The 27036-nt window shown below is 51.3% G+C and overlaps 2 protein-coding genes across 4 annotated transcripts in view; one reads left to right on the forward strand and one right to left on the reverse strand.

The window, feature by feature from the left end:
• CDHR2 (cadherin related family member 2) overlaps nucleotides 1-12692 on the forward strand; it is a 43447-nt gene extending 30755 nt beyond the window's left edge. The window contains exons 18-33 of the mRNA XM_079144653.1: nucleotides 563-802; nucleotides 2885-2954; nucleotides 3262-3867; nucleotides 4899-4970; nucleotides 5324-5373; nucleotides 6897-7048; nucleotides 7200-7308; nucleotides 7392-7480; nucleotides 8025-8093; nucleotides 8195-8272; nucleotides 8364-8424; nucleotides 8506-8630; nucleotides 9146-9259; nucleotides 9333-9413; nucleotides 9635-9692; nucleotides 12467-12692. Of these exons, the coding sequence (XP_079000779.1) occupies nucleotides 563-802; nucleotides 2885-2954; nucleotides 3262-3867; nucleotides 4899-4970; nucleotides 5324-5373; nucleotides 6897-7048; nucleotides 7200-7308; nucleotides 7392-7480; nucleotides 8025-8093; nucleotides 8195-8272; nucleotides 8364-8424; nucleotides 8506-8630; nucleotides 9146-9259; nucleotides 9333-9413; nucleotides 9635-9692; nucleotides 12467-12604 (2112 nt within the window). The 3' untranslated portion in view covers nucleotides 12605-12692. The remainder of the gene's footprint in view (nucleotides 1-562; nucleotides 803-2884; nucleotides 2955-3261; nucleotides 3868-4898; nucleotides 4971-5323; nucleotides 5374-6896; nucleotides 7049-7199; nucleotides 7309-7391; nucleotides 7481-8024; nucleotides 8094-8194; nucleotides 8273-8363; nucleotides 8425-8505; nucleotides 8631-9145; nucleotides 9260-9332; nucleotides 9414-9634; nucleotides 9693-12466) is intronic.
• A 46-nt stretch (nucleotides 12693-12738) lies between these two features.
• On the reverse strand, nucleotides 12739-26345 carry GPRIN1 (G protein regulated inducer of neurite outgrowth 1). 3 transcript variants are annotated; one of them, XM_079144626.1, is made up of 3 exons: nucleotides 26000-26345; nucleotides 23567-23711; nucleotides 12739-16692 (listed from the first exon to the last, which is right to left on the reverse strand). In XM_079144626.1, exon 3 carries the CDS (start codon nucleotides 16648-16650, stop codon nucleotides 13723-13725), a length of 2928 nt encoding a protein of 975 aa, XP_079000752.1. In that variant the 5' UTR covers nucleotides 16651-16692; nucleotides 23567-23711; nucleotides 26000-26345; the 3' UTR covers nucleotides 12739-13722. The 3 variants fall into 3 exon arrangements, with proteins under 3 accessions (XP_079000752.1, XP_079000753.1, XP_079000754.1); XM_079144627.1 differs by lacking the exon at nucleotides 23567-23711; XM_079144628.1 differs by lacking the exons at nucleotides 23567-23711; nucleotides 26000-26345 and adding an exon at nucleotides 16770-17343.
• Nucleotides 26346-27036: the final 691 nt, after the last annotated feature.

Consider the following 27036-nt stretch of genomic DNA (forward strand, 5'->3'; position numbering starts at 1 on the left):
TTCTATGAGCTTGTTTACCCCAAATGCAAACCAAACACGCTGGAGGCCCTGGAAGGACAAGAACACACATATACACACACTCGCACACACTGAGTGAAGAATTAGCTATTTAAAAATATAGCACTGTAGTAGTCATCATGGAAAAATCACAATCTTGTTGAACTTCACACTTATTTTATATTTTCAAATTTTTTGAATGTCTGTAGTATCCTTCCCTGTGATCTTTTTTCCAGTAGCATCTCAGATTCATAAAGAATTGTGTTGATTACTGCTCTGTCCCCAATGCCAAGATCAGGGCCAGGCATGTAGTAGATGCACAGTAAACATCTGATGGGTGAATGAATGACGACATTAGTGCTTAAGATCTCAGAAGCTGTCGCAAGCTGTGGATCTGAGCCTCTTAGAGGGAGACTGAGGTTGGGAGTTGGGCCAGCATCCCATTGGCTCCAGGCCCAATTGCTGCCTCCGTGGCCTGGTGCTGGAGGGGGAGATCAGGCTGCAGGGGAGGGGAGGGGTGCTTGGGGCACCGATAGCTGCTGTCTGACTCCTGCTGTCTGTACAGGCCTATGACAACGATGAGCCAGGCACCAATAACAGCCGCCTGCTCTTCAGCTTACTGCCTGGCCCCTACAGTGCTAACTTCTCAATAGACTCCAACACAGGGCTCCTCAGAAACTTGGGGCCCCTGGACCGAGAGGCCATTGACCCCACCCTGGGGGGCCGCATTGTGCTCACGGTTCGCGTGTCTGACTGTGGAGTGCCTAGCTTCAGCACGGACGTCAATGTCACCATCAATGTGGAGGTGAGACCCAGCTCGGCAGGGGCAGGGAGCTGGGTTGGGGCGCTCCCCAGCAGGTGGCCAGCCTCCCCTGCCTCCAGCAAAAGGCACAAGTTTAGGCCCCTTGCAATGTGGTGAGTGGGAGGGCCCGCCACCAGGCTGCCTGGCTGAGAGCCTGGCTCACGAACTGGGCATGCGGCCCTGGGCCACCCAACTCCCCTGGCTGTAAGTTCCTCTTCTGTGAAGTGGAGATGAAAACAACATGAAGAGTAATTGATGGAAAACATTCCTAAGAGTGCCTGGCTATATAAGGTACTCAGTGAACGTTAGTTTTTATCATCATTCACAAAGTCCTTCCTGAAACCTTCCTATCTCCCATCCCCACCATCCAAAGGCCAAGAGAAAGGGTGACAAATCAGCATTGATAGTGTATGTTGTGCCTCGGGCCCTGCAAGGTAGGAATGCTTATTACTGTTTTATTGATTAAGAAAGTTAGACACGGAGAGGTTCAATAGCTTGCCTAGGGTTGCAGAATGGGATTTGAACATGAGGGCTGTCACCTGCCCTCGAGGCACCTTTCTCTGGAAAAGGGTCATGACAAACATGCACCTCTACAATGGCAATGATGTGGATGGTCCCTCCAGGGCTGTACAGTGCACAGCCTGCACCCCTGCACACAGCAGCCCCGGGTGCCACTGGGTTGGGAATCACTGCATTCCTACAAAGGTCAGAGAGTATGATTTCAGAGATAATGGAGAAACAGAAGAAGATTTAGAACTAACTGTTGGCTTTCCTCGGGATAGGGAAGGCCACAAAGAAGGAAAAATGAAGAATTGCACTTACACCCATGAGCTAGTCCTGCTTGTAAGTGGATACTACTACCCCATTTTGCAGAGAGGGCACTGAGGACTAGAGAGGTCAAGGACACACAAGAGGTAGAGAAGGAGTGGGATTTACTCAGGGCTTAGCTTTTGGTCACTGCGGGGAGTTAGGCTCTCACACTTGAGAACAGAGCCAGTAAAGTCATTTCTGGGAAATCTCCAACAAAAACTGCATCTCAGGCTGGGACTGTAAGTCAGTGGCAGAGCACTTGCCTAGCACAGGTGAGGCACTGGGTTCGATCCTCAGCACTGCATAAACATAAACAAATAAAATAAAGGCATTCTGTCCATCAACAAAAAAAAATTTTAAAAAGAAAAGAAAATGCATCTCATCTGGACCTGGTGGTGTGTGGCCATAGTCCCAGTCACTTGGGAGGCTGAAGTAGCAGGGCCTCTTAAGCCCAAGAATTTGAGACCAATCTGGACAACATAACTGGTCCCATCTAAACATTTTATATATCCAGTTGAAGTAAAAGTACTTTACTTTCCAAGTGTCTGTTCTATGGTTATGTAGAAAAACTTAATGTCAAAGCAAATGCCCATATTGTTGCCCGCCTGCGAGCAGCCCTGGGGAAGGGCTGGAGTTTTCAGGGCATCTCTAAGTGCATGCTGGTATGAGGGGACATTGTGGAAGGCTGAGCTGGCTTCATCCTGGGACAACAGTTGTGAGGGATCCCGCTGTGCCCTGGCTGGAGGGGGAGAGTGAACACTGAACAGCAGGACCAGCATAGGCCCTGGCAGGGTCCCAGAGCCAGCTTCACCCGAGCACAGAGCTGGTGCCGTGGGTTCAGATGAGTGCGGGAAACAGGAAGAAGCAGGGGACAAGGGCATGTGGGCTGCAGAGCCATGGTACTGGTGCCACACGTGAATCCCAGAAATGAGAAGTCAAACTGAGCCAGGCAGTGACACAGGTGGGGACCTGGAACTGCCTTCCGGAAGGTCGGTTCTAAAACTGTCCTGAGCTGAGGTCAGAGAAACAAAAGTGAAACGGGGCTTCCTGACCACGTGTGAATAACTGCAGAGGTCCTTGCATATGCGTCTGAGCCCCGGGGAGGTGACTGGGACAGGTCCATTCTCCTTGAAGCCTGTTTCCCCATCTGGGAATCGGGCGGTGCTATCCAGGGAGAGGCCGTCCTGTTTCTGTGGCAGAGGAAATTTTGGCTTCTCAAGTTGGATTTTTGGGTCTATGAGGGTCCCTGGAACTCACATCGACCTCTGTCTGCAGGACATCAATGATAACCTGCCCATCTTCAGCCAGTCCAGCTACCAATTCTTCGTGAAGGAGAGGGAGTTAGGTAAGTCCTCTGTAGGGCAGGCTGGCACTGGTGATGGGTCCCCGTAATTGGGCAGTGGGTTGATTGTGAAGATGACATGAGGAAATGGCTGTAAAGTGTTTACCACAGGACCTAGCATGCAGGGGGCACAATTTTGAGTCAGATGTATACAGTTGATGTCCTACTTCTGACACCAAATGGCATAATAATCATCACAAGAGCTACACTAACCCGGAAAGCCTGGGGCGTGCCTGCGACTTAGGGGCAGAGGAAGCTTCCAGAGGCCTGTCCAGCAGTGGTCCCTCTAACCTCTTTCCCTTGTCCACAGGAGTGCTGGTGGGTGTAGTGGAAGCCTGGGACGCAGACCAGACGGAAATCAACAATCGCATCAGCTTCAGCCTGTCAGGGAGTGGTGCCAACAACTTCGTGCTCCGAGGCTCCATGCTGGGGTCTGGAAGGGCTGAGGGCCACATCTGGCTGCCCCCAGATGGGAGTCTGGACTATGAGACACAGGCCCTCTTCCTTCTGACAGTGAGTGCTGAGAACTTAGACCCCCAGGGGCATGAGGCCACGGCAGGAGTCAACGTGACTGTGGTGGACGTGAACGACGAGCCGCCCACCTTGGATGAAGATTCACTCCAGGGCATCTCTGTGGCCGAGAATGGTTCGCAGCATGGTCAAGTGGCTGAGGTCGTGGCCTGGGACGTGGACACCGAGGCCCAGCTGGAGATACAGCTAGTGAACGTCATCTGTACTAAGGGCAGGGTCGATGTGGGCAGCCTGTGTCATGGATGGTTCTCCGTGGATGCCAATGGCTCTGTGTACATCAATCAGAGTGAGGCTATCGACTATGAGGCCTGTGACCTGGTCACACTGGTCGTACGGGCCTACGACCGCACCACAGATCCCCGCTTCCAGGCCTACAGCAACAATGGTAAAATGATCTGGCCAGCAGGGCTGCAGCTTAAGAACCACAGGGTGGACCTCTGGGCTGGGACCCCCAAGATCTGGCTTCAAATCCTGCCTCCAGCCCTGCCTGGCTGTGTCACTGGCAAAGTCCTCTCCAGGCTTTGTTTTCCATCTGTCCTGTGGAGTTGGGCAGCAGATCAGCTGTGAATGTGAAATGAGAGCATGCAAAAAAGCATTTAGTGCAGGACCCTGCATAGAGTAGGTGCCTCATTAATGTTATGATTTTTCATTTTTTTTTGTGTGTGATGCTGGGAATTGAACCCAGGGTCTCATGCATGCCAGGCAAGTGCTCTACCACTGAGCCACATCCCCAGCACCCAATGCTGCATTTTTTGAGGCTGTGGAAGGGAAGGAACACGCCTCAAGGCAGATGTAGTATATTCATATCCTGCCTCTGATATTACTGCTACCAAATACCAGTAATAACCATATTAAAAACTAGCATATATTGAATCTTTACAATGGCCAAGAACTATGCCAGGTACCTCATAAGCAGTTCCTCATTTTATTCTAGTATAACCCATGAGGCAGGTGATGTCTATCCAATTTGATAGATGACGATACTGAGGCATGGAGTGGGTGTTTAAATAAGCAGCTACACTAGTTAGAAAGTAGTATATATATAGTGTATATACAGAGGGAGGGTGAAGGGAGGGAGGGAGGGAGAGAGGCACTGAAGATGGAATCCAGGGGGCCTCACTCATGCTGGGCAAGTGCTCTACCACTAAGTTTCTGCCTTAGCTCATTTTATATATATATATATATGATTTATTTATTTTTTTAAAGCTGTTTACCCTCTCTGAGGTCTAGGAATGACACTCCTAGATGCTCAGGCCAGAGAGGACTGCAGGGACATCCGAACTTAGGAGTAGGGGAAGGGACTAAATGGGGGTGATGTGTAGGGGGGAGGCTGTAGGGATCTGGTCAAGACTCAGGTCCTTTGTTTGGGCCAGGTCTTTGCCCAGAGGCTAGAACCAGATGACCTTCTCTCCCCAGGAAGCCTCCTTATTACCATCGAGGATGTGAATGACAATGCACCCTATTTTCTACCTGATAATCAAACTTTTGGTAAGCAGCCATCCTGGTGTTCACCCTTTCACCCCGCCCCCCAGGACACATACCCTGTACCACCTGGAACTACCTTCAGGCAATCCTCACAGGCCCACCTTAGGGAAAAAGGACTCTAACCCTACCTCACCCCACAGTGGCCCCCGAGGGTCACCTGTGATTTCATTCCAGCCCTGCTGCACCTGACGCCCTCCCGCTCTGGCCCTCGGTTTCCCCATCTATACAACGGGAGGTGGAAGACCCACTAGCCCGTGGCTCAGGTGTAGCTGCAGTGGGTCTCTGTTGATAGAGGTGTTGAGGGCAGGTTTGGGCACAGCTCAGCCCCCTGACTCTCTTCCTGTTCACATTTGTAGTGATCATCCCAGAACTTGTGAAACCCTCCCAGCAGGTGGCTTATGTTCGGGTAAGTCCTTGGCTCCAGTTTTGTCACTAAGCCCCAGGGGACATAGGGCACAGCCCTTCAGGCTTTTCAACTGCCCCCAAAGTGTTTGAACGCTGGAAAGGAAATGCACGGGTTTAAACAGATGAAAAAGCAAACCCCAGAATGGAAACAAACACCTGCCTAATTGATATGATCAAATTTCGCTAATTGTTCAATTTAGTACTCATAAAAATTTCATGACTCTCAATATCACGTTTCAGGCCAGATTTTTTCCTAACTATACCAGAATTCTTGAGTATGAGAGAAAAATCATAGCCAATTATAAATTAAATGAGTTCCTTCTAGATAAGTTATGTACAGAGCAAAATGATAAAAATGCTTTCAATTTGTTCTGGTGTTGGCTGTGGGTGTGTTTATCAGAGGTGGCTATGCCACATGGGAGTGAAGCCCGTGAGGCCTGGGCACAGACAGCTGCCATGCCCCTCTGGGCCTCAGTTTCCTTCCTTGACCAGAAGCTGGAGGTTCCTGGCAGGTGGAGTCTGGGTGCCAACCTCTATGTTGTGGAAGGAACATGGTATGGGGGTGGCCAGGCCTGGCCTTCCCCACGTGGAGCCGAGGGGCCCTTAGGACAGACTCTCTATTGGAGTCTCAGTTTTCATAAAATGGGGACAAGAGTTCTCCCTCTCTAGGTTCTTTAACGCCTTAAAACAGTCAGTTTCCCAGTCTTCAGCCTCTTGAAGTTCAATGCTGTGAGTGGAGTCATGGCTTTGAACAGTTTTCTTTAAATCAACTCCTGTTTGAAACTTAAACACTAGCTGTTTTGAAACTTGACCACCAGCTGTTCATCCTGAACAGAAAAGCCAGTGAACTCTCAGCTCTGTGTGTCAGTTATATTTTTCTCTAAAAGGTGCTGGAATGAATAAAACGTCTGTGCCTCATGCGTTCCGTGGCTCACTATGGAAATCCATATTCATATTAGTAAGCACTGACATGAGAGAACAAAAATAAGGAAGGGTACAGTCAATGCTTAGGAAATCTGAGTATTTTTGTGCCTGTGAGCGTGTGTGTGTGTAAGTTGTAGGGGGAGAAAGGCCGATATTTTTTTTTTTTTTTTTTGGTACCACTTACCCACTGAGCCACACCCCAGTCCTTGTTATTTTGTATTTAGAGACAAGGTCTGTCTAAGTTGCTCAGGGCCTCACCAAGTTGCTGAGGCTGGCTTTGGAACCTGCAGTCCTCCTGCCTCAGCCTCCCAAGTCACTGGGATTACAGGCAAGCACCACCGCACCCAGCTAAAAGGCAGAACTTCTACATGGGAGGGACTCTGGGCAGTGATATGTTAAATTAGGGTGCAGGAGCAGGAACTTGTTCCAACTTGGATTTTCAGACAAGCTCACTCTCTTCAAAAGAGCACTTGCTAGTTTGGGGTAGCCTGGGAAAGGCTGATGGAGATTCCATAGACCAACCTCCCAGACCTCTGAGCCCTGCTGGGGATGGAGGAATGCCTGACCTGGCCCTCAGATATCATCCACTCTTGTTCCCAGGCCAGAGACAATGACTCAGGAAGCAATGGGGCCATCGTGTTCTCCATCCTCCAAGTGGATTTCATCTCTAAGGATGGGGCCACGATCCCTTTCCAGAGCTTCTTCTGGATAGCCACCTCTGTGGAGGCCAACGTGTTTACTGGCAGCATTGAGTAACTGCTGGCAGCCCCTGGAGGGACCAGGGTGGGGGGAATGAGGGAGGCTTCCAGTGAGTGAGCCCCCATCCTGGGAGGTATACAGGTGGAGTTCAGAGGACCCCAGCTTGGGTTCCAAGGTTGAGCTGGGTCCTCCCTGCTTCCACAGGCTGGTGACCAACCTTGATTCCACTCTCCAAGGCACTTACCAAGTGACAGTCCAGGCCCAGGACACACCTTCTGTGGGTCCTGCACAGTCAGCCCAAATCACCCTGAATGTGAGTGCCAGTCCCCACCTCTGTTCCCAGTGTCTTGGCCAGTCCTCTGAGTCCTCAGTGCCTCCCCCTCTCTCCTCCCACAGCTCTTCACTGTGGACCAGAGTTACCGCATCAGCTTGCAGTTCTCCACTCCAAAGGAGGAGGTGGGCGCCAACGTGGAGGCAATTAAAGCGTAGGTCTGGGGCTGGGGAGCTAGCTCAGTCGGTAGAGTGCTTGCCTTGCATGCACAAGGCCCTGGGTTCGATCCCCACCACCGCAAAAAAAAAAAAAAAAAGCGTAGGTCTGGGGAGCACAGGAGGGGTCTGTGGGAAGAACAGGGCCTAAGAGGCTGGTCCCCAACAAGGCTTGGGTGGAATGTCCAATTCTGCCCTGACCCACACTTGACTTGTCCCTGTCTTTGATCCTGTCCCTGTACCTGCACCATATTTCTGCATGCCCCCAGATGTCTATGCCCAGCCAAAAGCAGAAAGAGGCCTAAATAAGCTGCATGTAGATACAGTTGTGAAGGTTGTGCACTGCATAAGAGCACTCTGCACTCCAAGCACTAGAGGAAGGGATTTCCTTTTTAATTTGCAGAGGTGCTATCTGCTTCACCAACAGAGCCACTGTGCCTCTTTCTCATTCACATAATTCCTAAGTCCACTGGAAGAGCCCCAGCCACAGGCCTGAGCTAAGGCCCCCATCCTAGGCACTTGTGACACCTGCCTTCTTTGTAGGGCTCTTGCCCAGGCAACCAGGACTACTGTCTATGTTGTGAACATTCAGGACACAGACTCTATGGCTCGGTGAGTGCCTGCAGGCCCATGATTGGGCTGAAGAAAGAAATAGTAGCCAGAGAGGCTTACCAATAGTTCTGGACTGCCAATTCTCCTCTGCCCCATTCCAGGGCTCCAGCCCAATCTTATCTTGATGCCTACTTTGTCTTCTCCAATGGGTCAGCCCTGACACTGAATGAGCTGAGTCTGTGAGTGGGGCTGTCCTAGGGGTGGGCAGGAGGGTGAGCAGGAAGCCAGGGGGTGCCCGCGGCTCTTGGGATAAGCAGGTTCTCTGGCCAGGATGATCCGGAAGGACCAGGATGCACTGACACAGCTGCTGCAGCTGGGGCTGGTGGTGCTGGTAAGTGTGGCAGGGCAGAGGGCACAGGGGAGCAGGAGCAGGATAGATCCCACAGCCTCCATCACCCCTCTTCATCTCCAGGGTGCCCAGGAGAGCCAGGAGGAAGACCAGGCCAAACTGCTCACCAGTGTCATCATAGGACTGGGAGTGGCTTTGCTGTTGGTCCTTGTGATCATGATCATGGCCCTTGCGTGTATGCGGAAGAGGTGCTGTTCCAATGCCCCCCAAGTCCCCAACCCTCCCCTTGCCTCCGCCAACCAAGACTGTCAGGGTGGGGGTGGGAAGAGCTTGGGTTTAGCATCTGGTACGTGTTTGTTCAATCCCCAGTGACCTGTTGGGATATCTTGGGTGAGTCACTTCTCCCTGAGCCTCAGGCTCCGCATCTGCAGAATGAACATGAGGTTAGAGTCCTTGATGCACCCAAGGTTGTAAAGCGTATCTCACGAAGGTGCCTGGCACCTGCTGTGCATTTCATAGATGCCGCTGCCTTTCCCCTTTCTAGCATGCATAACTGGCAACCATAACTGGTTTGATTCCAGGCCTTGCCACTGGCAGGCCGTGTGGCCTTCAGCAAATTGCTTTTAGTTATTCTTTCTACCCTCTGTAAAGTGGAGCTAATGCTCTTACCAACCAGGATCATTGTGAGGCCACATCTCAGAGCCTCCAGTGGGTACTCAGTGGGTATGGGGCAAAGTGTGACTCCCCTCCTGGTTCTCTCCAGCTACCACCGGAAGCTTCGTGCCATGAAGGCTGCTAAGGAGGCCCGGAAGACAGCAGTGGGGGTGATGCCCTCAGCTGCTGCTATCCCTGGGACTAACATGTACAACACTGAGCGGTGAGCAGGGTGAAAGCAAGGGACCTCAAGAGATGGCCAAGGCCATGGCCCCTTGACCAAGCCTTCTTTCTAGGGCCAACCCCATGCTGAACCTCCCCACCAAAGACCTGGGCCTTGAGTACCTCACTTCCTCCAGTGACATGGACCACGTCAGGTGAGCAGCACCCCTCACAGCTGGAATAGTTGTTGATGATGGTGGTGATTGTGGTGATGGGGCTGGTGATGGTGGCAATGGTGATTGTTGTGGCGATGATGGTGGTGATGGTGGTGATAATAGTGGGGGTGGTGATGGCAGTGGAGATGGTAGTAGCAGAGGCGACAGATGTGAAGGACTGGGCTTGCCAACAGCCCAAGCTCCATCACCTCTCCCCACAGCCTCAATTCCCTGGATGACAACTCTGTGGACCTGGATGGGAACAGTCAGGAAATAAAGGCAAGATCTTGGATGAGTTGGTACCTGGGGCTTCTGACTTGGGATTCTTCTTTGAAGGTCAGGAAAGGGGTGGGAGGAAACTGCTGTGGCCTGGGCAGTCTCACTTCTCTGTGCCAGGCCTTGGGAAGCCCCAAGGCTTTGGAATGAGGTCCAGTCCCTGCTCTTACCTTCATCATGTGACCCTGGATAGATAGATGACTTCCTGCCATTAGCTGTTGTGGGGATTAAATAAGAGCAGGCATAAAAAATATCTGGTCATAAAACAAGTGCTCAGAAATCTGGTTCTATCCTTTTCTAACCTTTATATGAAAACTGATGGGGTGTGGAAGAGATCTAGAGATGAACATATACAGTCTAACAAAGGAGAGGGGAGGCTCAAGACACAGCAAAACCATCATTTGTTAGACTAATTGGTTAGATGACTTAAGAGTTTACAGGCTGGGTTGCTGGGGAACTCTAATTATGGGTGCCAGGTCACAAGTAGAGATCCTGATTCTGGTGGCCCAGGGTAGAACCTGGGCATGGGTACGTGTCAAAGCTTCTCCATAAGACTCTAATGTACAGGCAGGATTGAGAACCCCAGGAGCTCGTCAGTAGGCTGCAGGGAGGATCCAGAAGCAGAAAGAACTACCCTGTCTCTTCCTCCTGGAGTAGAAGTTCTCTGAGGCCCATTTGAGTTGTAATGGTCCGAGATTCTGGATTCGGATAGAGGTGTCCACTCACCATCTATCCACATCCAGTCCCTGCCTCTGGATCCCGAGCTTAGCCTAGTTGCTGCCTGTAAGGGCTCCCAGCCTTTCCTCACACTTTAGTCCTTTTGTTCCCTTGAGGACTCCTTGCTTGGAAAGACTTGGTTAACCAAAGTCTCCTTTGGACTTTAAAATGCCAGAATGCTGCACAGGGACCCACATATGTCACAGTACACAGAGTCTGGCATAGAGGTCTCCAGACAGAACCCCAAGGTAGGGCATGGGTTGCCAATCCAGGGAACCTCTGGGTACAGCTCATCTCTGAAGATAGTTTGAGGCAAAAACTCCAGTGAACATGTCCGAGGGAATGAGGCACAAAGGAATGGTCTTGCCTATTGGTGTTATGGACCACCCCCTGAGAAGAGGGTGACCCTCAGAGGACAATGGACCCTCAAGGGACCTGGAGGTGGGGCTGGGCCTGTGGGATGGGGAGGGTCAGGGGCTCTGCGAGAAGAGTCTAGAGAGGGGAGGGGATCAGTTCACAGAGACTTTGAAGTCAGAAAAGAGCTAACGGAGGGGGCAGGGGCTTGCTATATTACTGAGAAGCTTCCTAAGGCTTCATTCCCTGTCCTGAGCAATAGATGGCCTTGGAGATCTCTGGCAGGCCCAGGAGGCCAGAGTCTTCTTAGGAGCCATCTTCCCCTTCACTTCCTTGGCTGGGTGGGGATTCAGGTGGGGATCTTTTCCACCAATCCCTTGATGCTGTGACTTTCCCAAGAACTCCAGGTGGAAAGTGTGAGTGACCTGAGAGGTCATCCATCCTGTCTTTCCAGGTGACCAATAGGGAAATTGACATTCAGAGGGCGGTGCTGACTCTCTTAAGGTCAGACAGTTTGCAGGGCAGGAGCAGACTAGAACTTGGGTCTCTGGTCTCAGGGACAGGGTGACATTATCCTGGGTGGCACTGCTCCTTGGCTCAGGGTCTGTGGAACACAGGCAGAATGCTTAGCCCCTCTGGGACCCCACAGATGTTCCACTGTTTACTAAAAACTAGAACAGTTCAAGTCCATTGGGTGCGGTGGCACATGCCTGTAATCCCAGTGACTCAGGAGGCTGAGACAGGAGGATTGTGAGTTCAAAGCCAGCTTCAGTGAGACCCTGTCTCTAAATAAAACACAAACTAGGGCTGGGGTTGGAGTGCCCCTGAATTCAACCCCCAGTACCCAAGGGAAAAAAAAAAAAACCTGGAACAGTTCCAATTTGGGAAAAAAGTCCTTGGAGTAGCCTGAGTAGGGCAGTGATGACTGGGGCTTTGGCCCTGTGGTTGACTCTACAGCAAAGTATTGAGCCTGAGGGCCTGGTCCTCCCACGTGTGTGTGAAAAGGCACGTGTGACTGGCCAGATGTGTAAGTGTACACTGTGTCACGTGGAGAGAGAAGGAGGAAGGGCAGGAGTGGTGTGTGTGTGTGTGTGCCACGATGAACTACAGGTGGGATCCTGAGTGTGATATGTCCCTCTGACTGTGGCAGGAGATTCCAGATTCATCCAAGGGCTGTGCTGTTCCACACACAGGCTTTTGATCCGCAAAGATGAGTGGTCCAAAGCTTGCTCTGTCACTTCCCGCCCAGGAGAGTCTTTTGAGCCTGTTTTCACATCTGTAATATGGGGGACGTTATCCCTCCCTTAAGGGGTTTTTGTGGGCATTTCAGGTAGTTGATGAACTTTGCCTAACATGGTGTCTGTTGTGGGGTGTAGGTGGCAGGAACTCTGATGAATTGGCTCCTCACATAGGATTCATGACTGGACATTATTCAGGATATGGCAGAACCCCAGAATGTTGCTCTGTGGGTGAGGCAAAGGCCAGATTAGAACTCACCTGGCCAGCCCCTTCCCCTGGGCCCATCTGCACCACCCCTGGTCATGGGCAACTCTGAAAGGTAGCTAGGAGACTGAGGCCTCAGAAGGAGTTGGGGGCAGTAGGACCTTGGCCAAGGAGCCATCTGGTCATGGCATGAAGGCCCATCTACTCCCCTAGGGCCTGGGGAGATCACCTTATCATCTCACCTTCCCTTCCTCTCCCCTCAGAAGCGGCCTCAGCACAGTCCACCAGAACTGGATCCGGAGCCTCTGAGTATGGTGCTATCAGGAAGGCAGGGGAATACAAGTGGACGGCAGCAGGAATTGTACTTCACCAATCCCGGCCTGGACACCACAGACCTGTGATGGAGGCCCCTACTCTTCTGGCCCACTTTGGAAGAGGCCCTGGGGCACCCTAACTACATCTCCCCCACCCTGATATAATAATATATGATGTTGCTTTGCTTCCTGATTTCAGTCAATCACAGCAGACAAGGGTTGGGGAAAGATTTTATTACCAATGTATACTGTGACAGTGTGCAGCCAAAAACTGAGGCTGGTGGGGTGGGGACAAGGGCGCTGAGTGGTCACAAGGGACTTGTGGGGGCTCACAGCACAGGGGGATCAAGGGACTGAAGAGGGTGGCCTTTAATAGTGAACGGTGGTGATAGAATGAACTCTTCACCCTGTCCCCAATACCCTAGAACAGTTGTCACCCAGGCAGCTGTGGCCCAAGACCTTTCATGAGCCTGACTGTGACCTTCTCTCTTGTTTGACACCCTCTGGCTTTTCTGCAACTCTCCTTCTCATCTGAGTCCCCAGTGCCCTTCCTGGCCTTTGGCCTCTCTGAGAATTGTGAACCAGTGAGCTGGTGGGAAAGGAGCTAGGGCTTGGGGGACCGGGAGATTGGAGTTGGGAGGGACCACCAACAGCATGCAAGAGATGCCCCAGCCATGGGGGCCAGCATATGCCCATTCGTTCAGAAACCTCCGAGGGCCACACATTCAGAGTCCAGCACACGTGGGGGTGGGAGTCTCACCAATCCTTGTACACATGGAGCGCCACTTAAAGATTTGCATGCAGTCTTTCCCAGTTCTGGGAATCTGGTCCCATTGGAGACCTCAACACACCAAATCTGGCCATCTCAAGAGCCTGCCTTAGCTCTCATGGGGCCGGAGGAATGGGTGCTGAGTAGGTCCCCTTGCTAGCCCAGTGTGACCTGGAGGGTACGGGACTGAGGACTGAGGGCACGAGGGGGCAGCAGGGATGGGTTTGTGGGCTCAAAGCCACGAGGGAACTAAGTAGAGGGGTTTCATTTGTGTGTTTGGGACAGAATGGGGCTGGGAAGAAGGGGATGAGAAGCCCCTAGAGGCTGCCCACCCCTCAGAGGGCTGTCGCACGCCGAGGGGACACCTTCTAGGGGTCTGGGGTCAAGAAGGGAGCCTGAGAAGGTTGAAAATCCGGGCGTACAAAACAGGGGCAGGTCATTCGGCCGTGGGTCCTGCCCGCGAGCAGCACCGCGGCCGACGAACACTCTGCAGTAGAGCGCGAAAGAGGCCAGGCGGGCGTTTGGCGGCGCCATCCGGGGGCGCGGCGCGCACCGAGCCTGCTCTGCCTGGGCCTGCGCGCGCAGCGGGCGGCGGCGCGGGCGCCCCTTGGCGGCCGTGCTCCTCGATCTGCCGCTCCAAATGCTTCTGGATGGCCATGCCCAGCACCTCCACCTCCATGGCGGCGCCGTACACTTCCCACGTCATTCCTTTCTCGTCCCAGCTCACGTCGCGCACTGGCTCGGCCGCCTCCTGGGGCGCCATTGCGGCCGCCAGCGCCGAGCCTGGCCGCACCCGCACTTCGGGGAAAGCAGGGGGCGCGGCAGGGGGCGCGGCTGTCTGAGGCGTCATGGGCCCCGTGGCCACCGAGCGTGTCTCGGCTGCACCCAGCGACACCTGCAGGCCAGCGTCCCGGCGTGAGGGCGGCCTGGGCGTGGGGCTGGGTGCGCCTGGAGCTGCCTGGAAGCTGAAGGCCGGACCGCCTGCGCCGTCCTGCGGAGACATGGGACTCACGGCCACCGAGACGCAGGCCTGCGCCTCTGCCTGTGTGCCTGCGTCCTCGCGCGGCGGGGGGGCACTCGCGTCCCATGACGGCGCCTTGGTGAAGTTGTCGCGAGTCCGTGGTCCTGGTGCGGGCGCTGAGGCCTCAGCACATGGGCTTCTTTCGGCCTCAGTGGCCACCAGGTCTTTCTGGCAAAGACTGGGGGTCTCAGTGCTGGGGGCAGGCTCTGGCTCCTTACTGCCCTCCACACTCCCGGGACCATCGCGGGGAGATGAGGCTGAACTGCAGGGCTTGCCATCTGATTGCCTGAGAGAGGAGGACTCGGTCTTCTTCGGAATGGGAAACCCCTTTCCAGAGGATGGGGACTCTGCTTTTATTGGAGATGCAGAGTCGGCCTGTGATACAGGCTCCACGTTCCCACACACAATGGGATCCACTTTTCCTGAGGATCCCGGATCTACCTTCTCAGAGGTCTGTGGCTGCTCCTTTTGCAAAACTGCTTTTCCTGATGATGTGGCACCCTCTTGCCCAGGGAGATTTGCTTCTGCCTTGCCCCCAGACTTTGGCTCGGCTTTCCCCAAGGCCTTGATTTCCTTCTTTGTGGCGGTCACAGGATTCCTCTTCTCCAGGGACAGAGGATCCACCTTTCCCTCTGGGATGGCTTCTGCTTTCCCCCAGTCCATGGCATCTGCCTTCCCAGGGGACACCAGGCCTGTTTTGCTAGGAGTCATGGGGGCCTTTCCTAAAGACATATAGTCCACTTCTCTAGAGGGGACAGTTTCTGGTTTCCCCCTGCTTATGGGGTCCACATTGCCTAAAATCAGGGGATCCGCTTTCCTTGAGACTGTGGGACCTGCCTTCTCCAAGGACCATGAATTTCCTTTTTCCTCAGTCACTGCCCCAGCTTTTCCTGCGGGTGGAAGAACCCCTGTCTCCAAGGATCTGGGATCCCCTGGACCTGAGGACACAGGGTCTGTCTTGCCTGAAGATTCAGGATTCACTTTTCCAGAAGATGGTATTTTTATGTTTCTCTCAGTTGTGGGATCCAACCCTCTGGAGGACACCGGGTCTTCTTTTCCTAAAGATATAGTTACTGTCTTTCCCACAGACACATGTTCTGCCTGCCCAGAAGACAAGGGCTCTGGCTTTCCTGAGGTCACAGGATCCACCTTTTCCAAGGAAACTGGATCCATCTTGCCTAGAGACACAGGATCTGTACTTGTCACAGATGTGGGATCTATCTTTCCTGAAAACATGGGATCCACTGGTCTAGCAGACACTGTTTTTGTCATTCTCACAGACATGGGACACCCCTCCCCTGAGGAGGCAGGGTCTGTGTTTGCCAGGAACTGAGGGTCCTCTTTTGCCAAGGACCCCATTTCTACATTTTCCATAGATGCAGGATCTGCCATCCTGGAGGATGTAGAATCCACACTTCCCAAGGACCCTGGAGCCCCTATTCCAGAAGATACAGGCTCAGTCATGCCTGATAACCCTGGAGTCAGCTTTCCCAAAAGCCCAGGATCTGACTTTTCTGTAGGTGTGGGATCCATGCTTCCCAAGGACATGGGATTAACCCTTTCTGAGGGCCCAGGATCTACCTTTTCTGTGGATGCAGAGCCCATAAGCTCCTCCTTTCTTGGGAATACAGGATCCACTTTGCCTGAGGAAACAAGATCCACCTTTCTCAAAGACCCAGGATCCTCCTTTGGGGACATTATATCCATCTTGCTGGAGCACACAGGATCTCCTTTCCCCAAGGATTCAAGATCCTCCTTTCTTGGAGGCACAGGATCTCCCTTTCCAGAGACTGCAGACTCTGTCTTTCCTGTCAACACAGGCTCTGGCTTCCTTGAGGAAACAGTGTCTTCCTTTCCTATGGACATGAAATCTGCCTGCTTTGAAGACTTGAAATCCCTCTTCTCCAAGAACACAGGATTTCTGTTCTCTGAGGACGTGAGATCAGTTTTCACTGATGACACAAGCTCTGGCTTTCTAGACAAAGTGGTTTCTGGTGTCCCTGAGATCAAGGCTCCATGTATCCCCAATGTCTCCATGGTAGCTGCCTCTTGAGGAGGGATGCAGGTGACAGAGGGACAGGCCAAGGTCCCAGTGGGGCCCTCAGAGCAGGAGGCCCCTTCCCCAGCCCCACTGGGGCTGCTGTGTCTAGAGTCCATGCTTGGGGTTTGGTCAGGGGTGTGCCTGAGGCATGCAGGGCTGGCCTTTTGCTGGGAGGGGTAGCAATCCCTCATGGCCAGGCCCCCAGCACCCAGGCACCCATCCTGTGGGCAGCAGGAGGGGTTGGGTGTGCTGGAGTCCTTCTGAAGCAGCTGGAACCAGGCTGGGTCTTCAGCACTGCCCATCTACCCTCATAGCCATGCTTGAACCCAGGCTGCTGTCTGGTTCTGAAATAGAGAGAGAGCAGACTCAGACTTAGGGGAGAGTCCAGGGGGCACAGTCCATCTGAGCCCCTCCTGCTCACCTTCCTTCTAGCAGCCCAGCCTCTTCACAGGGTTCTTTGTCCCTGTCTGATCCCCTTCTCTTCACAGGATCTGGGCTAAAAACACAAGCCAACCATGTCACCCCTGCTTCATCACACCCAGTGGTCCTCTGGATAGGACTTCTTAAAATGGCATTCAAGGCCCTTCACAACTTGGCCACAGCCTGACCTTGCAGCCTCACCTACTGTCTTCCCACCCTGGTCATACCCACCTTATGCAGCCCAAAGGTTATGCATTTGTTCTGAAGGCCAGAGCCACAAACTGATGCCATAGGGGTCATTTAAGTGAGGAAGTGGGTTGGGTATAAAACAAAAGGGAGAGGTGGGGACTATAGCAAAGAGTACATGCCCCGTTAAAGGCAAAGCCACTATTCCATGAGCCAAGTGCTGCCCTGGAGAAATGAAACCTGGTAGCACTAGTTCTTCCAGTGTCTTAAGAGAAGTGGGAAATCCAGACTTAAATGTAAAATATGCTAATTAATTCAGGATTTAAATAAAAACCCAAAACATTATGTGGGCCAAAGAAAACATGCCTGTAGGCCACCAGTTTATGTCTGTGTAGGCCCTAGGGAGCTGTGAATGGTTTATAGTCAGGGAAGGGACATAGATGTGTGTTTTCAAAGATTCTTTTGGAATGGTGTGGAGGCTGAGCAGAAGGAGAAGAGGGACTGGGCAATATCTATGAGGAGGTCAGTCAACCATTCATTCTATCTATCATTCAAGTAATCCTTAATTCATTTGTGTGGTCCCTTCTCTGCAACAGAACCTGAGCAATTGCATTATAAATGTATATATATGCTTACATACTAGGAATTGAACCTAGAGATGCTTACCACTGAGCCACATCACCAGCCCTTTTTATTTTTATTTGGAGACAGGGTCTTGCCAAGTTGCTTACTTAGGGCCTCACTAAGTTGCTGAGGCTGGCTTTGAACTTGTGATCCTCCTGCTTTAGCTTCCCAAGCTGTTGGGATTACAGGAGTGTGCCACCATGCCCTGCTATTTGCAATAGCTTATACAAGAGATGTCACAACAGAGGTCCTGAGGAAGATGGCATGAGCAGAATTGAGAGATCCAAAGGAAAACTGATGGAAACCAACTGACGATAGTAGGTGATGGCTAGAGTGGCCCCCAGGACACTTGCTAGCATGGTGCTGGGCAATGGTGCTGGGTAGGAGATCCAGGGAAAGAGAGAGCTCCATTCTGGACGAGCTATGATAGCTAGGGGACATTCAAGAAGAGGGTCCAGCAGGCAACTGGATCTATGATCCACTTTGTTCCATTACTCACTAGCAGCCAGAGTGAACAGAGCTTATGATTCCCCCAAAAACCTTTCAAAACTATCTCCCTAGTGCTCAGGCCACAATCCTTGAAGTCACACTTGATTTTCATACCCCATGTCGTATTTTGATCTACTTTCAAAATACATTCAGAATCCCAACACTACCCTGGGCTAAACCCTCACCATCTCTCATCTGGATTACCCTGGCTTTCCCCTTTCATCCCATCCAGAGTCTTCTCAACACAGTTGCCAGGAAAGTCTGTAAAACCCAAGGCAGATCATGTCCTTCTGCTCAGAACCAAGTAGTATCTCCACTTCTCATGTCAAATAGAAGCAAACTCACAACAGCTCTTAAGATCCTACATTTTCTGGCTCCACTAATTCTTTTGGTCATTTCTCCTACCAGTCTCCCTTTTCCATTATGCTGCTTCAGCCCCACTGGTTCCCTCACTGCTCCCTGAACACTCGGAATACCCTACTCCCTGGCATCAGGGCCTTTGCACTGACTGTACCCTTTGCCTGGAATGATTTCCCTTCAGATAGTGATCCACTCCCTGAGGCCTTTCCTGGCCTGTACTATATAACATAGCCTCCTCCCCAACCCTGGCTGGCATTCTCTGTCTACCTAGTACCACTGAGTTTTTTCTCCATTGTACCTGTCACCATCTGACATATCACATATATTTGTTTATTGTTTATGGCGTGTTCCTCTCATTAGAATGCCAGCTCCAGGAAGGTGGGGACTTTCTTGTGCTCATTGATAAGTCCTAGAGTCAAGAAAAATGACTGGCAAACTCCCAATAAATACAAGTTACATGAATGACTGAACGATTTTGCTGAGATTTAGATCTAACCATGCTATTCCTGGTTCAAAACTCTTCCTCTCGTTCCTCTCGTTCCTCCCTCCCTTCCTCCCTCCCTTGTTTCTCTCTCTCTCTCTCTCTCTCTCTCTCTCTCTCTCTCTCTCTTTCTTTCTTTCTTTCTTTCTTTCAGAATTGAACCCAGGGTGCTTAACCACAGAGCCACATCCCCAACCCTTTTTACTTTTTATTTTGAGAAAAGGTCTCACTCAATTACTGAGGCTGACTTTGAACTTGCAATCCTCCTGCCTCAGCCTCCCAAGTCATTGGTATTACAGGTGTGCCACCATGTCCTGCTTCTTCTTGGAAAATTAAATTGGTTATCTTTTTAGAAGGATATTTAGCAATTCTATCAAAGTTTACATACATTACAAATCACATAGCATTTGAGCCATCAAACCCACCCCTAGGGATGTCCTGAAGATAGACTAGGAGATAGACTAATGTGCATCAGGGGGCATGAAAATCTGGGTGGTGGTGGAGAAAAATCAGGAAGCAGGTCTGCTACATGTGTGACAACCACAGGGAACACAATGCAGCTACCAGGATATATGTGGAGTGCTGAGGAAAGATGCCATGATAATGTGAAAGAAAAGAGACCTAGGGGACAGCATGCATGTAGCCAAGGAAAAGGTGAGGCACACATTTCTGGAACGAATTCTTTAAAGCTTTCAGTGGTGATTGCCTCCTGGAAGTGAGACCAGGATGCAACCCGCTGTTGGGGTCCCCTCTTGTCTCTCCAAGTGAAGAAAGAAAAAAGACTAGGAATCTGAGAGTAGGAGATAAATACATATATATATTTATATATGTATTTATACATATATATACATATATATAAGTTGTAGATGGACACAGTGCCTTTATTTTATTTATTTGTTTTTATATGGTGCTGAGGATTGAACCCAGTGCCTCACACATGCTAGGCAAGTGCTCTACCTCTGAGCCCCAACCCCTGCCCCAAGATAACTTTTTATTTGGTATACCCTTTTGTGCCTGAATCTGGATTACCTGTGCACACAGTGCAGGCATACATTGCTTAACAACAGGGATATATTCTGAGAAATGCACTGTTGATAATTTTGTCATTGTGTGACTATTATAGAGTATACTTGCACAAACCTAGATGTTATGGGCCCATAACTCCATGTGGCCTCTTGATACAATCAAGAGACACAGTAAACTCTACAAGTGTGAGGCTGCTGCTGCTGAAACACTGCATACTGTTTTACAGTAAACTTTTTTTATAAGTAGAAGGAGTATACTCTAATGATAAAATACAGTACAGTAAATACATAAACCAATAACATAGTAGTTTATTACCATAATCAAATATTATGCACTGTACATAATTTTATGTGCTATATTTTTATTCAACTGGCAGTGCAGGTTTTTTTATGCCAACATCAGTACAAATGTGAAGAATATCCTGTGCTAAGATGTCATGACAGCCACAATGTCACTAGGCAATAGGAATTTTTCGGCTTCGTCATAATCTTATAGGACGACTGTTGTTGACTAGAATGTTACTATGTGGTACAGGACTGTACCTTTTTTTTTTTTTTTTTTTTTTTTGCGGTACTCAGGGCCTTGTGTTTGCGAGGCAAGCACTCTACCAGCTGAGCTATCTCCCCAGCCCCTGTACCTTTTTTTAAACAAGGGGAAAAGAGAAAATTTTAATACTTCCCTAATCTTGACCCTAAAGTTAGGGTCAAACCTATCTTTTTAATGTGCTTCTAAGTCCCTATATACATACTTACCTGCTGGAATCTATCTTTCATAATCTACTCCCACCCCCAAAGGATGCATACACAGACACTCACACCACACAGACATGAGTGTGACCTCTTTGGGTTGACCTGTGGCTTTGTGTCCTATGCCAGCTCAGCCTCTATAGACCTCAGCTAGGGGAATCTTTGGCTCCCTCCATTTCTGGCTATTTCTTATTTAAACCTTCAGGTCTCGGTTTAAATACTTCATCCTCTGGTGGGCCTTCACCCCCACTTCCTTTGGATTTCCATACCTCTTGTTCTTCCTCTAACCAATCAGGTTACTCTGCATGTATTCATTTACACCTCTGGGTCTCTGACTTGACCTCAAGTTTCATTTTTTTTTTAACTTACTATTTGTAGTTTTTTTATTTTTTAATTTTGGTTGTCTATGGACCTTTTATTCATTTATCTATATGCGGTGCTGAAGCTGGAACCCAGTGCCTCACACATGCTAGGCAAGTGCTCTACCACTGAGCCACAGCCCCAGCTCTGTCAGCCTCAAATTCTTAATGGGGACTCAATTACAATCAATACTAGTCACCACAGGGTCCCCCCAGGCTTTGGGCTTGAGACTTGGGATGAGAGTCATCAACTAAGGTGGGGATCCAGGAGAAAGGATGTTTTTTCAGAGGATGGTACGGCACTTGGGTTTGAGGAGTAGAACTGGGGGGCCTGTCAGACTTATGGAGGAGTCAGATGGGGGACAGGTGTGAAGCACAGGAGAGGTCTGGCTGGAATCCTTTGGGTCTGGTTTAATCAGCATAAAAATGAGAGTTAGAAGGTCATTGATCCACAGGGCTCAATCAGATTTGAGTTGAATGGATGGGGTCGATCTGCATGGCTTACCTTTTGATAGTGATATAGGTGTGTTGGGAGTAATCCTAGTTCTTGGCTCGCAGCAGTTAATGTCTCAAGTGTGTAAACTTGCACTGAGGAGCATTCTACTCTGACCACCTAGGAATGTAAACAACTGCCCCCAAATTGACCTAGTGTTACCAAGGGAACCTGTATAGGGGCCTGGTGGTCTGACCACCCATGGCACATTGTGATTGAGCAAAAAGTTTATAAAATGTATGGTTTTCCTGCAATAAACGAGTTTGCAGGTTGCTCGCCACAAGCCTGCTTTTTACCCAACTCCCGGGGTCTGGGTTCTGACTCCGCGGCTCTTACCTGCACCTGAGCTAACCTGGCACACCCTACATGGGTGGAAATAAAAATTTAAGAAAAACAATAGAGCAAGGAAGATGATGAAAGATGTTGACATCCTCAGAGTGAGGGAGATGAGGGTGGGAAATGTGGCCACTGATCCCTTCTAAAGGGGCAAATGAATTCAGTTCTGCCAGTTGTGGTCAAATAGGAATCCATCCATTAGTTCAACATTTATTGGACACATAAGCAACGTTCTAGGCACTGTTCTTGGTGCTGGAACACAGCAGTGGGTGAGAAATGCACAGTCCCTGACTTCCAAAGCAGGTAGACTGGGAAGAGAGTAATAAACAAGGAGCTTACAAACAAACAATATAATTTCAAATACTAGATACTGTGGAGACAAAGGAGTGGGCAGCTGGTTTGGACACGTGGTCAGGAAAGGCCTCTCTGAGGAGGTTAACATCTGAGCCAACCACGAAAAAGCCAGAGTGGCAGGAGTAGAGCTGGAAGCGGCAGCCAGTATCACATTCCTTGAGGGGAGGAGTGGGGGATTCTCCTAAGGGGACTGGGAACCCCCTAGAATGCTTTTAGTAGGGAAGTGAACGTGGCTTCTAGGTGGCCAGGTCTCCTAATTTATTGAGCAAAGTCATAAATCTGGATTTTCTACATCTTCAACATTGTCTCATTTTTAAAAATATCACACAGGCCAGAACCCTTCTGCAGGTCAACTCTGAGCTCTGATCTAACTGGTCCTTGGGACTGTGGAGAAGGATGTTATAAGCCAGAGTAGACTGATGGGCAAGAGAAAGGGCCCAGGTTCTGGAGAGGGCCAAGATCTGCCTTCATGCCTGCCTCAGTTTCCTCCTCTGGAAGGTAGGAATTCAACAGCTGCCAGGGAGGTGTACAGGAAGTTCAAGCTGCAACTAGAAGTAGTCAAAAAAGGCTATCAGGGGGTGTTCTGGGTCCTCAATACCTCATTTCAGTCCAATAGCTCAGCCCTAGGGTCTGCACACACTAGCCCAGCCAACAAGTTCCTCCTGGGCAAAAAGTATGGACATCTCACTACTTACCAGATGCGTGGCCTCAAGCAAGGCCCTTTTCTTCCCTGGGAACCCTGAAAAACCCACCCTTTGCTCTCCCAGGGCTGTTATGAGAATTAAAGAAGATGATGGGTGTGTGTGGCTCTGCTCACTTCAGGGCTGGGCTGTGTACATGCAAGGCCTGTTTTTATCTACTCAGCCTGTCAGAGCCCAGCTGTGCTCCCAGGAGGGGGTTGGGGGCTGCAGCAGAGAGCAAATCAGCAAAATGCGGCCTTTTCACATGCTTGTTTGACCCACAGGGCTTAAAAAAAAAAGTTAAAAAGTTAAATTTAAATAAAGGAGTAAAGCGATCAACATTTAAAAATTAGAATTCGTGTGAGAATTGGATTTCCAGAACCTCCTGGAAAATTAAAATTTGACAATCTGAGTATGTTTCCTGCGGGGGATGTACTCTCCAATTAGCTGCAATCCTCACCTCTCCCTAGGGTGTCCTGAACACTGAGGCTTACCATTGTCATTGATCACTAAATTTGTGCTGTTGTTTTTCTTATAGCCAATCCTTCATGTATGGTACCCTCCTGACCTATAGCCACCAAAGCCACCTCTGAACTGGATGCCAATAAAGGGAGGAAGTGACCTCACACAAGTCAAGCACTTACTATGGGCAGACTTCACATACCTGGCAGGTAGGTACTATGTTCCTGTTTTTCAGCCAAGGAAGTTGAGGTTCTGAGAAGTAGGCATGGCCCAGCTGGTATGATGCCCCTTTGGCAAGACTCCCTGGAAGAGGCTGGCTTTCCAGTTTCCTGCTCAAAGTTCTGTCCCTGCAATAGGATGGGTTCCAGGGTAGAGACAGACAGCCTGGCCAGGGTGGTAGACCCAGCTTAGTCATTAACTTGCTCTAGGACTTTGGGTGAGTTTTCTACTCTCTGGGTCTCTGTTTCCCAATCTGTTAGATGGGGCCAAAAGATCAATGCCAGACGCTCTGTTGCTCAGTTCTTCTGGGCCCTTCCTGGCTCTGAAGGAAGCATCTGTATTCTCCAGCCATTACTTCAAGAGGCAGCCCAGGCCTGGGAATTCACCTCCTCCCCACGCACTCCCTCTAGAACCCACCCCCACCCACTTTCCAGATCTCTCAGGCTCAGTTCATCATCTGGATCCCATACCAATCTCATGGGGGGACATTTTCACTCCATTCCACATATGAGGATACTGAAGTAAGAAGAAGAGATGTGACCCAGGGCACACACTGTGGGGAAGAAGTGGTTCAAAGCCAGTTCCGTCTGAGCCCAAAGCCTGGATTCTTCCCAATCATATCAGCCAGGATCTTGGACACTAATGCTTGGCTCTTAAAACCCCTTTCTGTTCCTTGGGACCAGGCCAAGGCTCCTCTGGATCCTGTGGATCTTACAGGCAACCGTACTATGGAGCATGCAGTAGAGGAAGCAAGAATGTCTCTGCATACATACACCTACCTGCGGGAACATGCACACCCAATGAACAGATGATCTGCACACTTAGGCATAAACAGGTGAGTGTGACCCAATTGAGGTAGAAGGCTGAAATGACTGAGTAGGTGTATGGAATGGCTCAACTGGTATGGGAAGGAGTAAGCAGACTGCCTGTGGAGATCTGTGCAAGCTTAGGTCAGTCTGGAGCTAGGACTCAGCTCCTGAGGTCTGCTCAAGAAAATCTTGATATGCGTACATAACCTGTATGTGCAGAAAGGCCTGTGTGTTTGCACATCCATGGGGGCCTCTTGGACCCTGTGGGTGTGCACATATGACCACATATGGCCTCATGGTCTCACTCATGGGAGATTGGTCTGAGTTTGTGCATAGGTACTGTGTTCCACAAAGGCATAGCGGTCCCTTTGAATACCCAAAGACCTGGCTAGCCTGTTTCTTTCCCTCTAGGATTTCTCCCCAGTCTGGAGCCATCTCTACACCCCAAATCAGGGCCAGAACTGCCAGGCACCTGCAAACATCTCCTCCCATGGTAACAAGACTGACAAAAGCTTGCAAGATTTTGGCAGGCATATGTGCCTGTGAGTATTGAAAATCCTGGTCTGCAGCCCCTTGTCCTTCAGAAGAGCAAAGTAGGAGAGAAGAAGTCTAGCAAAGGGTTATAATCAGACTTTTCCCACCAGAAACAGCCCCCATGCATCCATCCATCCATAGGACAGCAAGAATGGGCATTTAGGGCATGCTAGTGTGGGTGGGGTAAGCAACAAGCTAAGAGACAGTAAGCCTGTGTATGATAGGGAGTGTGTTCACAAGGGTGACAATCTACTCCAGATTCTAGGTATAGGAGGGACACCATGAGCAGGTGTGAGCAGGCACAATCAGACCACAGTAGGTTGACTGGGAGTGTGCTGTGATCAGGGTATTGTCGAGTTGAGTATGCTGTGATCTGTGACGGCTAGTGTGAGTGCTTAACTGTGCCTGAGTGTATACACAAAGCTCTCACTCGGTGAACTGGGTGGGTACACAGGTGGCTGTGTGTTTGAGTCTGATGGAATGACCAAAGGCCATAGTGGGTGTGTGTGTAGACCTGTGGTGTAGACCTGTGGTGTAGACCTGTGGCCTGGCCCAGGTGATCTCCAGTGCGGTGTGTGACCGTACCCCAGGGTGTGTACCACACTGGGTGTGCAACGGCGAGTGTGCTCAGTGGTGCCAGTGGAGCCACTCAAGCGCTGCGGAGCTCGCTCTGGGGAGATGAATCAACGCGGGCGGACCCCCTCCCCCCTAGTGGCGGGAAGCGCCCCCTCCCGCACTGCCGCGCGGAACAAAGCAGCCAGCAGCGTCCAGGCCAGACACGGGGCCCCAGTCCTGCACGCACCGCGGCCAGGCCCGCAGGGCCCCTCGGGGGTTCGGGCCGGGGATGCCGGACCCGCCCCCGCCCCGCCCCAGCGAAGAGCCTGGAAACAGACACCTGCCGCCCCCATCCACGCGCGAACACACAACCCAGCGCTCGCGGTGCGCGGTGCCAGAGCCCCGCAGCAGAGGGGCTTTGAAGACCCTGGACAGCGGCTGTAGAGCGGCCACGAGCGAACCCAAGGGGTCAAAGCCACGCTCGTGGAAGGAACAGCAGGTGCGGGCGCGGCGCTTACCCGGCGGTGCTGTTGCTCCGGCTCTTCGGCGCCCTGCGTTCTGGCTTCCGCCGCTGCCGCCGCCTAAACGGCCTCGGCTGCCTCGGGCCAGGCTGGCGGGTGGACCCGCGGATTCCGCGCTGCTGTCCCCGGAGCCGGTCCGCGCTCCCGCCCCGCGCCCCGCCCCGGGCATGCGCGCTGGCGGACTCGCGGCCTCGGAACCCGGGAGGGGGCGGTGCCCGCGGGGAAACCAGAGCTGGAAAGAGGGAGGGGCGCCACCAATCTGCAGCCCCTCACAGTAGCCCCTGTTTTACAGAGTGTCCCGCCCTTCTTCTTCGGGTTCCCATTTCACAGACCAGGAGACTGAGGGGCGGAGAGACTGCCCATTTGCTGCGCGCCAAAAGAAGGCGGGGCGTGCTGCCTCTCGAATCTCAATCAACGCGTCCCCGCGAACGCTCTCTAGTTTCACCGAGGAGGGAATTGCTGCTCGGAGACAGGCAGCCACTTGTCCGAGGACCTGCGGCTCCTACATGGGGACCCAGGTCGTTGTGATCTCCAAGCTCCCTCTGAGAGGAAATTTCCCGCCTCCCCCTCGGCCGCACATCCGGCCTTCTCTGCCCCCGCCCCCGCCCCGCCCCCAGCCCTTTGTCTCGCCGCTGCCCACGCTCCTACAAGTGGAGGGGACGCCTGCGGTGGTGGTTCTGGAGAGGAGCTTTTCATTCTCCCTCTGCCGTCCTTCCCAAATAGGGTGTCCGCCCACTCTCCTGTCTGTGTTAGCTGGGTTCTCCTCTGGATACCCCTGAGCAGGTCATTTCACCCCCTTTAAGCCTCAGTTTCCTGATCTAGAAAATGGGGCTAACATTAATCACCTCGGTGGTTTTGGAAGGATGAAGGCGCCCGAAGTAGGTGTTCAGGAGCTTGAAGTCGAATCTGAATTGCCAAAGACATGAGCACTCACTGCCCTCTCCCTCCACGTTTCCTGGCAGAGAAGTGGTCCCTTGCTCTTTCAGTTTCCCTGAAGAGAAAATAACTGTAATTGTTCTGGAGGTGATAAAACC

The sequence above is a fragment of the Sciurus vulgaris genome (assembly GCF_902686455.1).
Source record: "Sciurus vulgaris genome assembly, chromosome: 6".
NCBI lineage: Eukaryota > Metazoa > Chordata > Mammalia > Rodentia > Sciuridae > Sciurus > Sciurus vulgaris.